Source organism: Oryza brachyantha, chromosome 1 (genome assembly GCF_000231095.2).
Source record: "Oryza brachyantha chromosome 1, ObraRS2, whole genome shotgun sequence".
Classification (NCBI taxonomy): Eukaryota; Viridiplantae; Streptophyta; class Magnoliopsida; order Poales; family Poaceae; genus Oryza; species Oryza brachyantha.
The window spans coordinates 31,984,484-31,998,242 of record NC_023163.2 but is presented as its reverse complement, the minus strand read 5'-3'; the positions used below and the strand labels follow the sequence as shown (position 1 = coordinate 31,998,242).

The window sequence follows — 13,759 nt, the reverse complement described above, 5'->3', positions numbered from 1 at the left end:
TTTGTACAGGTACCAGTAATCCGGGCACTAAATAGCAAAAGCAGCACGGGTGTGTTTGGTGTTTGTTATGAAAATTGATCAGATCAAAGAAATAGCGAAAAGATACGGAATTTATGTGAAAACCATACGCTGTCATCGGATTCAAGAGAGCCGGAGACAATACTGGTGGCAGCCAGCAGTCGGCATCTCGGTGAGTAGGGATAAAAACGACAAACATGTAAACCATTTTCACATCCGTTTTATTTGTCAGGAGCAGAATAAAGAAACGATAAGACATGAAGAAAAATGGTATTGTAAATATTAGTATACCGGAAATAAAATAGAAACATGTCGGTAACGGTGGACATTTTAGAAAATAAAGTACATGCATATTAAATTGATAATAAGAATTCAACGATATTAAAGTGATAGAAAAAAAAGTCCTAAACCACAATAAAGATAAAACATAATACACAAATAAAAAAATACACAACATATGACAGTACACAAGAGACTAGATAATACTAGTCTTTTCACTTTTGTTTATGTTTATAAGCAAAAATTTAAATTTTTGACCTTAAATTTTGAGTTGTTTTTGAATTTTTTCATCGTAGTTTATTTTTCAAATTATCTTTTAGGGTCGGTTTGAATTGCTAGGTTTAGATGAGTCGAATCAGAGTCATCATATTTTAAGTGGTGTTTGGTTCATTAACTAGAATAAATCCGGGAAGAGAATAACCGTCATATCTAGACTGTGCTAATCCGTGAAAAAGAGCCGGATCGTTCCGTCCCACTCCCGTTCGATGCACGTGTGGGCTATCGCACCCGGACGGCCTCTCCCTAACACAGATCCAGATCGGCGGCGACCGCTCTAGGACCGACCGACGGTGGCCGGCGTATGCGCAGGTACTCCATCGCTCTCTCCTCTTCTCCCCCTCCCCTCGTTCTCCGGCTGCTTCGGCGACGAGGGCGGGCGGCCTGTGAGGCATGCATTGCAGTCGGCGGCGGCACGACACGCAGGCATGTGGCAGACGCGGCCTTGTCGGTATCGCGTGCGTGCAGAGGCAGCTACGCGGCCATGCGTGCGGTGGCGACCAGCGCAAGATAGCAGGCAACAGGTGGCCTGCATTTTTTTACTAAAGAAGAGCTGAATGGCCTGTTATATTTTTTAATTACTTCAAATATATATTAATTCATGTGCTTGTTGTATATTTTTATTACTTCAAATTTATGTGCATCATACATATTAATTCATGTGGACTGTTGTTTTCAGTTGTTATAGAGGACTCTGTCGTTGCTACTGCCCAACGCTGCTTGTTGTTTGCAGTTGTTACATGAACCAAACATACTATTTTGTTTAAAACTATCATTTTAATGTTAATTTCACCAACACAGTATGAGAAGATAACCATATAAAGCATTTCACCTCCGTCCCAGGCCACCCGGCCTCCATCCAAACATGTGACATGAACAATGCATCTCATCCTATCCCACTGTCCAACTAAAAAAGAAGAGTCCAACACATTCCTTTAAACAAATAAAAAAGCAAAACCAACGCATTCTATAATTGGGTTGGCTCTGACCCATCTCATCTCGTATACGAACCAAACACATCTTTAGATCGCTAAAAGTACATATAAAGATATTATTTACAAATTATTTTCTTTATTTAAAAATATGTCTTTTTATTTTTTAATTAAAAATACCAAATAATCACCCCTCCCTCGATGTCTCAACGGCTGTTGCGTTCTTTTGTTTAGAAAAGGTTCTTTCTACACCTTGTGTTTGAGAAAAAAAAACAACTCCTGATTATTTCAGTTAATTCGGCTTGGAGAACAAACCAAATGGTTTGGACTTTTTAATGAGTTAGTTAACATGAAACTTATTCGTTTATAGGAAGTATTTATATGAAAACCAAATAATGGTTTTTCTTTAGGGAGAAAATACAGGAAATTATCATCCATCCAAATTATTCGGAAATTTTATATGCATGATATGTACATGTATTACTATTGCTATAATTTTTCTGCTCTTATGGATTCAAATTCTTCTAAATCATTCTAAATCAAACAAGGTCTAAATCTAGACGCGCTTACATTTAGATTTTCCAAGAAGTTAAATTTTAAGACGGAAAGAGTGATTGTTTGCCGTTTGTTTATTGAAGCGAGGAGCTCACTTTTTTTTAAAAAAAATCCGTCCTACACCACTAGTGGCGTTTTGGATCCAGTGCCCTTGCTGAAGTCGTCGTACCTCCTCTGTTCATGGAGCCACATGGCTATTAGTTAGTGTTCGAAATTATCAAAAAGTTAATTATTATGTTCGAGTGGACTTTCATGCCCACCCAGGGGCACAGTTCTCACCGTGATTAATGTTTAATACTCTCTCCATCCAGATTTGATCAACTTATTTGGGATGGGCACCAAGACACAGGAGAGCCAAAACCCTCCAGTAATCACTTCCTAGTACATTTAATTGCATGTAAAACGCATCCCACTAGAAGCTGAGATCTGTCAGATTCCTATGGGGTTTCTAATCGACACCTACATAGAGAAGTGCACGTGATTAGCCGAAGAGGCTGCACGCAAGAGTATGAATGCGTGATTAACAAATGATACAGGCAGTGTTAATTTGAATGACGGACTTGTGTATCAAGATTGATTATGGATTTTATTTAGTTTTCTTTCACATTTAAGTTAACTATTGATTGTGCGTCAGTATTTAACTTGTCTCGTGGTTCATGGGATCAAGCGACAAATATATAAAAATATACATGGGCCAGTCCAGGATACTTCCGCTTATAATTATACGTCAAATTCACGGTCCTAATTATCTGCCACATCTAGTATCGAATATCTATATTTTGGGATGGAGGGACTGAATTTAGTAACATAAACATATCTTCATCTTATATATCAAAATTTGAATTTTAACCTTTATCTTTCAGCATGGATTTTACATCTAAGAATATCTAATTAAAAATTTTATTTATAAATTATTTTCGTTTACAAATATATGGTTTGATTTTTTTCATACAAAATCCAAGCAATCATACCTAAAGTGGGAGCGCAGTGGCACCAAAGTTGACTTGCATGTGTATAGAAAGGCATGGTGCACTGTGTGAGTGTGTGACTGTGTCCCTTGCTGAGGTTTCAGATTCAGAAACCATATTCGTGTGGGGAGAGAGGGCTTAGCAGTAGCAGCAACCATGAGCGGTGGAGGAGGGATGCTGGATTCCGTGGTGAATCGGGTGGCCGGCAAGCTGTGGGACCTCGTCGTGGAGGAGGCCAGTCTGCTGCGGAGCTTCGAGGAGGACGTGGACGACATGATGGAGACGATGGCGGATCTGGAGGCCGTGCTGCAGGACGCCGACGACAGGGCGCGTCAGGGAGGAAGAGACGGCGCGCGGGTCAAGTGGTGGCTCACCAAACTCAAGTCCGTCGCCTACGATGTTGAGGATGTGCTGGATGAGCTCGATGCTGCTCAGCGCATCAAGAACCATCAATCTAAGGTATGCTTGCACATTGCCCCCCTATCGCTGTTCTTCAATTAATTCTACAGATACATTATTACCTGATTAAATACATCCTAGTCCATAGTCTCAAAGTAGAGATTTGCTTTGCACCAACAAAAATATTTTGAAATACTAAATCGTTTGGATTTAGCTTAAAAGGATAAAGTTAGGCCCAACAATCGAAAATGATTTAGTGCTTTGAGATATCGGTAGCTCGAGTACTTTTTATTGGACTGGAGCAAATCTCCTCAAAGTAAATATTAAAATTTCTAGTGAGTACTTGGTGCTAAGGGTAGGAAGATGAGGCTGTTAATATTCAGTTAATCTTTTTGAAGAAATAAACTAAATGCACAGCCAAGCTCATCCCCCAGCTTAGAACGCGTCCAGATCAAAGGCAGACTACATGTGTGTGGGGATTTTTTTTTCAAATACAACAGGAAGAACATGCATGTTGCACATCAGAGAGTACCATGAGTACATGAAAGCTGATCTTGAAAGGAAGCGGACATTGACTTCATTTTTATTTTGCAGCTTAAGTTGTTCTTTTCCCGGAACAACCAGCTCCTTCAGAAGATGACCATAGCCCATAATTTGAAGAATTTGAAGGAGAAGATAGAAAAAACAGACAGGAAAGGCAAGAGGCTCAATCTTGTGCGTCATGAACTAGCAAGAGGGGGTGCAAACAAAGAAACTTTTGCAGTCATCGACGATGGTGTTGTACTGGTAGGTAGGGATGTCGAAAAGGAAAAAGTCATCAGCCTTCTATTGAACACTGAAGCTAAGGAGGATATCTCAATCATTCCTATTGTTGGGCTTGGTGGATTAGGAAAGTCTACCTTAGCCAAAGCAGTTTATGAAGACAAAAGGGTGGTCAACTTCTTTACCTTGAATATCTGGGTTCAAGTCAAGGAGTTTGATCTGCTCACCATTGGGAAAGATATCATCAAAGGGGCAAACAGCAATATCGACCTTAGCAACTGCAACATGCGGTTTGTACAAGATAATCTCAAAAAAGAACTTGCTGACAGAAGATACTTAATTGTTCTAGATGATCTCTGGGAAGAAAATGGAGATAAATTGGAAAGCTTGAAGGCAATGTTAAAACTTGGTGGCAAGGGCAGCAAGATTATAGCAACTACACGTAGTGAAAGAGTAGTGCAAACACTATGCACTGGCGACCTAGCAAATCAGCGAAAAATTTACCCTGTGGCTGAACCCGATCGTGTCAAATTGAATGGTTTATCACCTGATGACTGCTGGAAGCTGATGAAGCGAAGAGCATTTGGGCCTGATGATGAGCCAGGTGCTTTAGAGGAAATTGGATTGCAAATTGCTGAGAAGTGTGGGGGACTTCCACTGGTGGCAAATGCTCTTGGGCAGGTAATGTCAGAGGATACTAGCACTGAGGCATGGGAACATATAAGAGACAGAAAGATTGTTTTGGATTCCGTACTTCATCAACGAGAAACTTTAGAGACCTTAATGTTGAGCTATTACTACATGAAGCTAGAATTCAAAAAGTGCTTTACATATTTGGCAGCCTTCCCGAAGGGCTTCGTCATAGACAGTGATCACTTGATCCAGCAATGGAGTGCCCTAGGGTACATTCAAGAAAGGAATGATGGTCAAAGCTGTATCAAATATCTTTTAGATATGTCCTTTCTTGAGATTTCCAAGTCTTCACTAATAGGAGTAAGTATCAACCACCTTTTCTGTAGTTCCTGTTTGGACACTGAAGCATTTTATGTTTAACCTGAAGTCTGAAGTCAGAACCATAATTAGAAGTAACATGATCGGCAACCAGTTGTGCATAGAACATTATGTCCTTTTTCAGTCAAATATCATTACTAAATGTTTCAGTACCTGCATTTTTAAATTCTGAAATTACTAGTCATTTTCATTATGATTAAATGGTTTATTTTGTTACAGGTGTCCTTCAGCTTAATATGTTACATTTCCTTGTTTGGTTCTAGATTATTTTTTATTCTTTGTTTTAAATTTTACTTGAGAATTCTATATTTCACAACGGGCACAATTCCCCTTGAATTTTTAAGGAAACACTTTGCCCATGGCATTGAAAATACATGCAACGTTGGTTTTACAACTACTCCTTTGGGCATATTTTTATTTTCTACTCCAATAATCATGCTAACAAGATGCAAAAAATAATTATTTATGTTGTGACTTAGTGTTTGTTTTTCTTGATTTTCCAGTCCTCTTCTCCTGATGTAAATGTTATATTTTGCTCTTAATATATTCACGCAGCAAGGGCCTCCCTTGGTGTTTTCTAGTCACAAAGAAAATACTCGTGTTAACTATACCAATTATATATATTTTTTGTGGGATTCAGCAGCAATAACTGACAATAGCTATGCCTGCAGGTTAGACCAGTGCACACCAGAGCACCAAAACAACTCACCATGCATGGTTTGGTGCATGATCTTGCAACAATAATTGCTGCCGATGAATTCCTTGTTATGGATGCTACCGTACCAAGCACATGGAAGAAAGATAATATGAATTACTGCCGACATGCACAATTGATGAACTACCAAGAGCGATCCAAGGTTTTCAAAGATCTTCCAAGCAAGGTTCGAACCATCCATTTTAGGCAGTGCACTGAAATGCAGCTTCCCCGGAAGGTATTCTCTCGATCAAAGTTCATACGAATATTGGACCTTAGTGGATGTTCCACTGAAGGGCAATCTACTCCAAGTAGTACAGAGTTGCCATCTTCCATTCGTCACCTGATGCTGCTAGCATATCTTGATATCTCAGGCTTGCCAATTGCAAAGTTTCCTAGATTTTTCCATAGACTTCAGAATATGCAAACTCTAATTATGTCCAATTGCTCTCTCAAAACCTTGCCTGCTAATATCGGTAGCCTCCACAAGCTTTGTTTTCTAGACTTATCAGGGAATAATTGTCTAACTAGACTTCCGACATCATTTGAAAACCTTCTCAACCTTTCTTTCCTCCAGCTATCTGGGTGTGCTAAACTTAAAGAGTTGCCTGAATCAATTGACAACCTTAGATGCTTACAACAACTAGACATGTCAGGGTGTTGTGCTTTTCAAAAGCTCCCAGATAAATTTGGTAGCCTTTCTAAACTTTCATTCATAAACTTGTCATGTTGTTCAAAGCTAAGAAAACTACCAGACTGTCTTAACCTTGAGTCTCTAGAGCATCTAAACCTCTCAAATTGCCACGAGCTTGAAAATCTACCAGAGGATATTGGGAATCTTTATAAACTTGAGGTTTTGGACATGTCTGACTGCTACAAGATTCAAGTGCTACCAGAAACCTTTTGCCAACTTAAGCATTTGAAAGACCTTAATCTGTCGGACTGCCATGGCCTTAAAGAACTCCCTGAATACTTTGGTCATCTATCTGAGATCCGATCTTTGAACCTCACAAGTTGTTCCAAGCTACGCAAATTGCCTCAGTCATTATGCAAGTTACATAAGTTGAAGCACCTCGATTTGTCATATTGTATAAGGCTTGAAGATCTTCCATCTACCTTTGGTAACCTTCAGCTTCAAGTCTTGGATCTTACTGGTTGTTTTGGTCTGCAGGACTTGCCAGATAGTATCAGTAATATGACTAGTCTCAACGTGTTTAATGTTGGTACAGGATCAACTTATGTGTTTCATAAGGCCCAAAGTATTAGTGAGTGTCTAAATTTGCTTGCTATAGAACATGATGTACACAAGATGGAAAATGTTGGTTTTAGTAGTATAGTGGAGCTTGAGCGATTGCGTTGTCACAAGCTGATAGTTCGACACCTTGAGAATGTTGAGTCGCTAGAAGATGCAAGTAGAGCTAAGTTGTGTGATATGTTGGAGCTTCTGGAGCTACAACTCTACTGGGGACTTGGTGGCACAAGAAATGTGGACAAGGATAAATCAGTGTTGGAGAACCTCGTACCTCCACGTGCTCTTCAAATCTTTATATTGGATGGGTACATGCCCAAGGATTTCCCTAATTGGGTGTCTGGTATTTCCTCATATCTCCCTTGTCTCATGCACCTTAGGCTCCGTAATTTAGCAACATGTAATTATCTTCCTGCATTTGGGCAACTGCCAAACCTAAGGCATTTCACTATGAATAACATTCCCAACATTAGGAAAATTGGCAAGGAGTTTTATGGGGAGGAAGGAAATTGTAAGAAATTAAGGGTTATTTGGTTGGAAAGAATGGATAACTTGGAAGAATGGTGGACAACACGGTCTGGTGAAGAAGATGAAGAGTTCCTAATCCCTAATTTGCATTATTTGCATGTTGTTGACTGCCCAAAGTTGAGTTTCCTACCACATCCCCCTAGAAGTATTAACTGGACCTTGGATGGTAGCGACCATGTTTTGCCAGAACGAGGATTTGGGAACCTTGTATCTTCGACTCTTCCATTTTCTGTGACCATCAACAACTGCAACTTTTCCACTGATAATTGGGGCAGACTTCAGCACCTTGCCACCCTTGAGAACTTTTATGTTAAAGGCTGCAGTGGCCTGAGGACCTTGCCAGACATCATTAAGTGCTTCCTCAACCTCAGAGTGCTAGATTTGAGGTCTCAGGAGGACTTGGAACTATTACCAGAATGGTTGGGGCAGCTTGCTTCCCTAGATAACATTATCATCTTTGATTGCCCCAAGCTAACATCTCTGCCTAAAAGCATACAGAACCTTACTGCTTTAAAAGAATTGTGGTTGCAGGGATGCAAAGGGCTAGAGATACTGCCAGAAGGACTGGGGCTGCTCATTTCCCTGAAAAAGCTTGGCATCATCCATTGCCCCAATCTGTCTCTTCTGCCTAAAAGCATGAAGAACCTAACAACTCTCATAGAACTGAGATTGGTTGGATGTGAAGGACTGGAGATATTGCCAGAATTGTTTGGACACCTCACTTCCCTAAAACGAATTTGCGTCTTAGGTTGTCCCAGCTTGACAGATTTGCCTAAAAGCATGATGAATCTTACTGGCCTTGAAGAGATATGGTTGGGAGGTTTCAATAGCCTACCGGAATGGATAGGGCAGTTGAGTTGTCTCAAAGAAATTAACATCTTTGATTCCCCCAACATGATGCATTTGCCAAAGAGCATGCAGAACCTTGACGCCTTGAAGCAACTTTACATTTGGAACTGCCCAAGACTGATTGAGAGGTGCCGGCAGGAGGATGCCAACAAGATTTCTCACATCCCTAGAGTTATATTAGATGACAAAATATTCATACTAGGGCAAGCAATCGAAGGACCAGAGGTATGAAACCTCCTAAAATCCAGTAATAGTTAGTACTCATTTCATTTCATATATCTGGTAATGTTTGGCTTTATTTGCATTTTCTTCAGCACAGTATTTGATGATCTAGGAATTCAAGAATGCAAATAATATTTCTCTTGATTTTACAAATAGTTTAGTCTTTTTACATGCCACGTTAGTGTGTTGTGAGCCTGTGATGCCTTCTTTTAGTTCTGCTTCCTTAAGTCTTGACGGAGATCAATGCATCCCTCACTATCTGTACATGTTTTAATTTCAGTGTTTCTTTTTTCAACATGTGTTATTTTCAGCACAAGGTGTTATTAAAATGCCATACTTTTGCAGAGGGAATCAGAGTGAGGAGAATTCTTGCCCAGGACAGATGTAAAGAGTAAGATAAGCAACGGTGGAAAATGTACATCTGCATATTTCAGCGATTTTGTGAATATGGTTTCATCTTAAAGGTAATTATGTCGCAACCCTGCGTGGAGATTGTTTGGTTCTTCTCTTGTTTATGCGAATATTTTGCTACATATATTTGTCCACATTTTGTATCTCTCCAATGATGGCTAATCGAGCAGCGTGCTATCTCTGATTTTTAATAGATAACACTATTGATTTTTAAACGTACATTTGATCATTCGTTTTATAAAAAATATGTAAATATATAAATTTATGTCAACTACATTTAATGAAAATTCAAATATAGTAAAATAATTATTTTAATATTTTAATAAGACGAATCGTCGAATGTATGTCCAAAAATCAACTACAGCATCTATTAAAGTTTACTACATGTACTACTACCTTATACTATGCATATATTTTTATACATGTTTAGAATTATTAACATACATATAAATATAGAGAGCTAGAACATATTATAATATGAAAAAAAAGGTAATACTTGGCACTTGGCACTTGGCAGGCAAATAGGTAAAGCAAGCGGCATGCAGGTGGAGGATGCCTATCGCAGGATCAACTTTGATCATGGGTATTCTTTTTCTTTTCAGAAAGAAAAAATTGATCGTGGATATGGAGTCGTGGACTGTGGTAGGGTCTTCCATAAAGCAAAGAGACGGAGTGCACTTGTGGGGAGAGAGCTTTCACAGACAAACAGAGACTTGAGATCATCTGCAGTCGTCTGCAGAGAATCTCGTCACTGACATATGGGCCCAGCGACTCCCTGGCCCACACGTCAATGACGACTACACTGTGTAGTCGACTGTAGGGGATCTAGTTATAGTTGACAGCATATATTCATGTGCGAGAGAGAGGAAGCGCGCTTGTGGATGTGTAACTAAATCTACATGACTAGGAGTCTAGGCCATGTGTTTTGTTTGAAGAAGGTAAAGATGATATATTTTCTAACTTTTATGATACATATTTAATGGTATAAACAATAGAGTTAGCTAATAGAAAGTTGAAAAATCTATTTTAGAAATACAAGACCATGAACTTTTATATAAAAATACTTTACAACAAATACACCGTTCAACAGCTTGGAAAGCGCATGATACAAGAAACACAGGCAACAACTCTTGGTCTAAAAATTTTAGGGTCCATTAGCACACCAATGCACGCATACTGTTTATGGCAAAAATGATCAAAATGGTTTCCCCTGAGTACAGGCGGCCGTGAGGGCTGGACGGAGCGCCAGTGAAGGTATCTCCTCTCTACTGTTTGGGATTGAAACGGATCCCTTTTGTTGCTTGCAATCGCAACACAAGTTTCGAACGAGTCCCATCAATTTATTCCGGGTCCTGGAGATGATGTGTGGTGCTCATAAAAAGCAATCTTATTTGATTTTAAAATAATTCAATTTAATACTTTCTTCGTTTTTTTCATAATATAAAATATTTGACTTTTTTATTTGTAATGTTTAATCATTTGTCTTATTAAAAAAATAGAAATATTATTTATTTTACTTGTGACATACTTTATTATCAAAAGAACTTTAAGCACAACTTGTTAATTTTTTATATTTGTACGAATTGTCAAATACTGTAACCAAAAAATAAAATATAAAATATCTTACGTTATAAAATGGAGGTAGTACTCCGTATAATTGTGCACTTGCTGCGATTTCAGAAATCCAAAATACTGAGGAGATACTAGGCGTTCGTTCCTGGAAATCATGAGTGGGCTTGGAGAGATTATTGCGAGATCAGTGGTGAATCGGGTGGGCAGCAAGCTGGGCGAGCTGGCAGTGGAGGAGGCAACTCTGCTTTGGGGATTCAAAGACGATGTGGACGGCATGAAGGAGAAGATGAGGGATCTGGAGGCCCTGATGCAAGACGCCGACGACAAGGCGCGGCGGAGAGGAGGGAAAGGCGGAGGAGCTGTGGAGCTGCGGTGGCTCGCCAAACTCAAGTCTGCTGCTTACGATGTTGAGGACGTGCTGGATCAGCTCGATGCTGCTCTGCTCCTCAATAACCATCTACCCTAGGTACTACTACTTGCTTCCACATTTTCCTTGCTACAGAGAAGTGATTTGGGGGTCATGTATTAGTCAATCGCTTAAAAAAATTGAATCCATCAATTGATTTTGTGAGACGTTAGGTTAAATCGAGTGGTAACAAAGGGAACCAAACAAATTAGTATATGGGCAACCAGCATAAATCTTCGAGGAAATCTAATGGACAAAAATTTTCAACCGATTGACAAATAACAAACTATAATGGATAAAAAATTTTGATTGATAGATTAAAAATGTTCAAGCGATTGACAAATAGCAAACTCTAATGGATAAAAAAAAATTCAATTGATAGATTTAAAATTTTTAAGCGATTGACAAATAGCAAACCTGTAGTGGGATTTTCTTTGTGACTTCTTTTTTGCATTGTGCCAGCCCGGTTAATTTCTAAAATTAAAAAGGAATGGTGTCTATTCTAGTACTACAGACACTTTTGCTATTTACACTAAATGTATAGTGCACCCTGGTAGTCGAAACAGTTCCATTTTGCCACCAAATCGTGTTCAGGATTTTTTTTTTAATCACAATGGACAGAACATGCCATTGCCCGTTCTATATCAGACTTTCAGATACTCCTACTAGTACTATATAGTTAGTGTATGAAATTTGATTTTTTTTTTAAGAAAAAGGAACTACCGTATAGCAAATAACATGAGTTCATTTTACCTTTTCAGCTCAAGCTATTCCTTTCCTGGTACAATCCGCTCCTCCAGAAGATGATCATAGCACACAACATGAAGAACTTGAGGCAGAAAATAGTTGCAATAGAAGAGGAAGGCAAGAATCTCAATCTTGTGCGTCATGAACCACTGCCAGAAAGGAGTAGAGGCAACGAAACTTTTGCAGTCAATGATGACATGGACATCGGAATGCTAGGGAGGGATGACGAAAAAGAAAAAATAATCAACCTTCTATTGAACACCGAAGCAAAGGAGGATATCTCAATCATTCCAATTGTTGGGCTTGGTGGAGTAGGGAAGACTACTTTAGCCCAAGCGGTTTTTGCGAACAAAAGGGTCAATGTTTTTGATGCGCGAATCTGGGTTCATGTTTCTATGGAGTTTGATCTGCTCAAAATTGGGAAAACTATCATCAGAGGAGCAAACCAAAGTGTCAACCTGGACAACTGCAACCTACAGTTTGTTCTGAAAAAAGAACTCACCAACAGAAGATACTTGATTGTTCTAGATGATCTTTGGGAAGAATATGGAGAAAATCTGGAAAACTTGAAGCAGATGTTACAGCATGGCAGCAAGGGTAGCAAGATTATAGCAACTACACGTAGCGGAAGCGTAGTGCAAATACTTAACACTGGTTACCTTGCAAACCAGCGGAAAATTTGTCCTGTGCCTGAGGTCGATCGTATCAACTTATATGTTCTATCGCCTGATGACTGCTGGAAGGTGATGAAGCAAAGAGTATTTGGACCTGATGATGGTCAAAGTGGCTTAGAGGAAATTGGAAAGCAAATTGCTGGGAGATGCGGGGGACTACCACTGGTGGCAAATGCTCTTGGGCAAGTAATGTCCGAGCGAAGGACCATCGAGGCATGGAGAGACATAAGAGACAGAAAGATTGTTTTAGATTTCAAAGCAGACCATCAGAGAGACACTTTGGAGTGCCTCATGTTGAGCTATTAGTACATGAAACCAGAGTACAAAATGTGCTTTTCATTTCTTGCAGCATTCTCGAAGGGCTTCATTATGGAAAGTGATCGCCTAATCCTGCAATGGAGCACCCTTGGATACATCCAAGCAAGGCATAATGGTGAAAGTTGTATCGATTATCTTCTGGGGATGTCATTTCTTCAGATTTCCAAGTCTTCTTCGGTAAGTATTGAAGCTCATGTTGGGCCATTAATTACTGTATATTTCTTATTAGGGTATGCTTTGCTTGTCAAATGATAAAGTGGCAAAGTAAAGACCCCATTAATTTCCAGGGAGACTTTTGTGAGTATTTAATTGTCATTGTGTAACCCTACAATAATAGTTACTAAATAGTCTTGTTCAAGTCATATATGACATATTTGATATTCTAAAATAATTGTGCCGGTCCTTCTAACTGTGATAAGTATCTACTTTTATTTTCATATTGGTCTGTGCATAGAACAAATTGTGCACTATTTTTTGACAGACGGTCTAAGAGAGAAAAAATGTTTGTAGTTTGTTTTTACTTTTATTTTGCAATTTGCCAATCTGTACGAGAGTAAGAGGCAGCCATCCATGAAAGCTGGTCAAAAGACTTGCATCTCATTATTGGTACTACCTAATATTTTCGATGGGCTACGATATATTTGTGTAGGTTAGCCCAGTGCATGTCAAAGCTCCACGAAAGCTCACTATGCATGATTTGGTGCATGATCTTGCAACAATAATTGCTGCTGATGAAGTCCTTGTTATGGATGCCAACAAATTCACTACATGGGAGAAAGCTAATAAGCATTACTGCCGACATGCACAATTGGTCAACTACCAGAAGAAATCTGAGGTTTTTAAACATATACCAATCAAGGTTAGAACCCTTTGTTTTAGAGGATGTCCT

The 13,759-nt window shown here is 39.2% G+C and overlaps 1 protein-coding gene and 1 pseudogene across 1 annotated transcript; both read left to right on the top strand.

Annotated features, from left to right (window-relative positions):
• Positions 1-3,120: 3,120 nt before the first annotated feature.
• On the top strand, positions 3,121-9,206 carry LOC102703090 (putative disease resistance protein RGA4). Its single transcript, XM_040521391.1, has 4 exons — positions 3,121-3,487; positions 4,022-5,182; positions 6,499-8,745; positions 9,088-9,206. The coding sequence occupies exons 1-4, from the start codon at positions 3,185-3,187 to the stop codon at positions 9,100-9,102; spliced, it is 3,726 nt and encodes a 1,241-aa protein (XP_040377325.1). The 5' UTR covers positions 3,121-3,184; the 3' UTR covers positions 9,103-9,206.
• Positions 9,207-9,668: 462 nt separating this feature from the next.
• Positions 9,669-13,267, top strand: LOC102702813 (annotated as a pseudogene).
• The last annotated feature ends 492 nt before the right edge of the window (positions 13,268-13,759 follow it).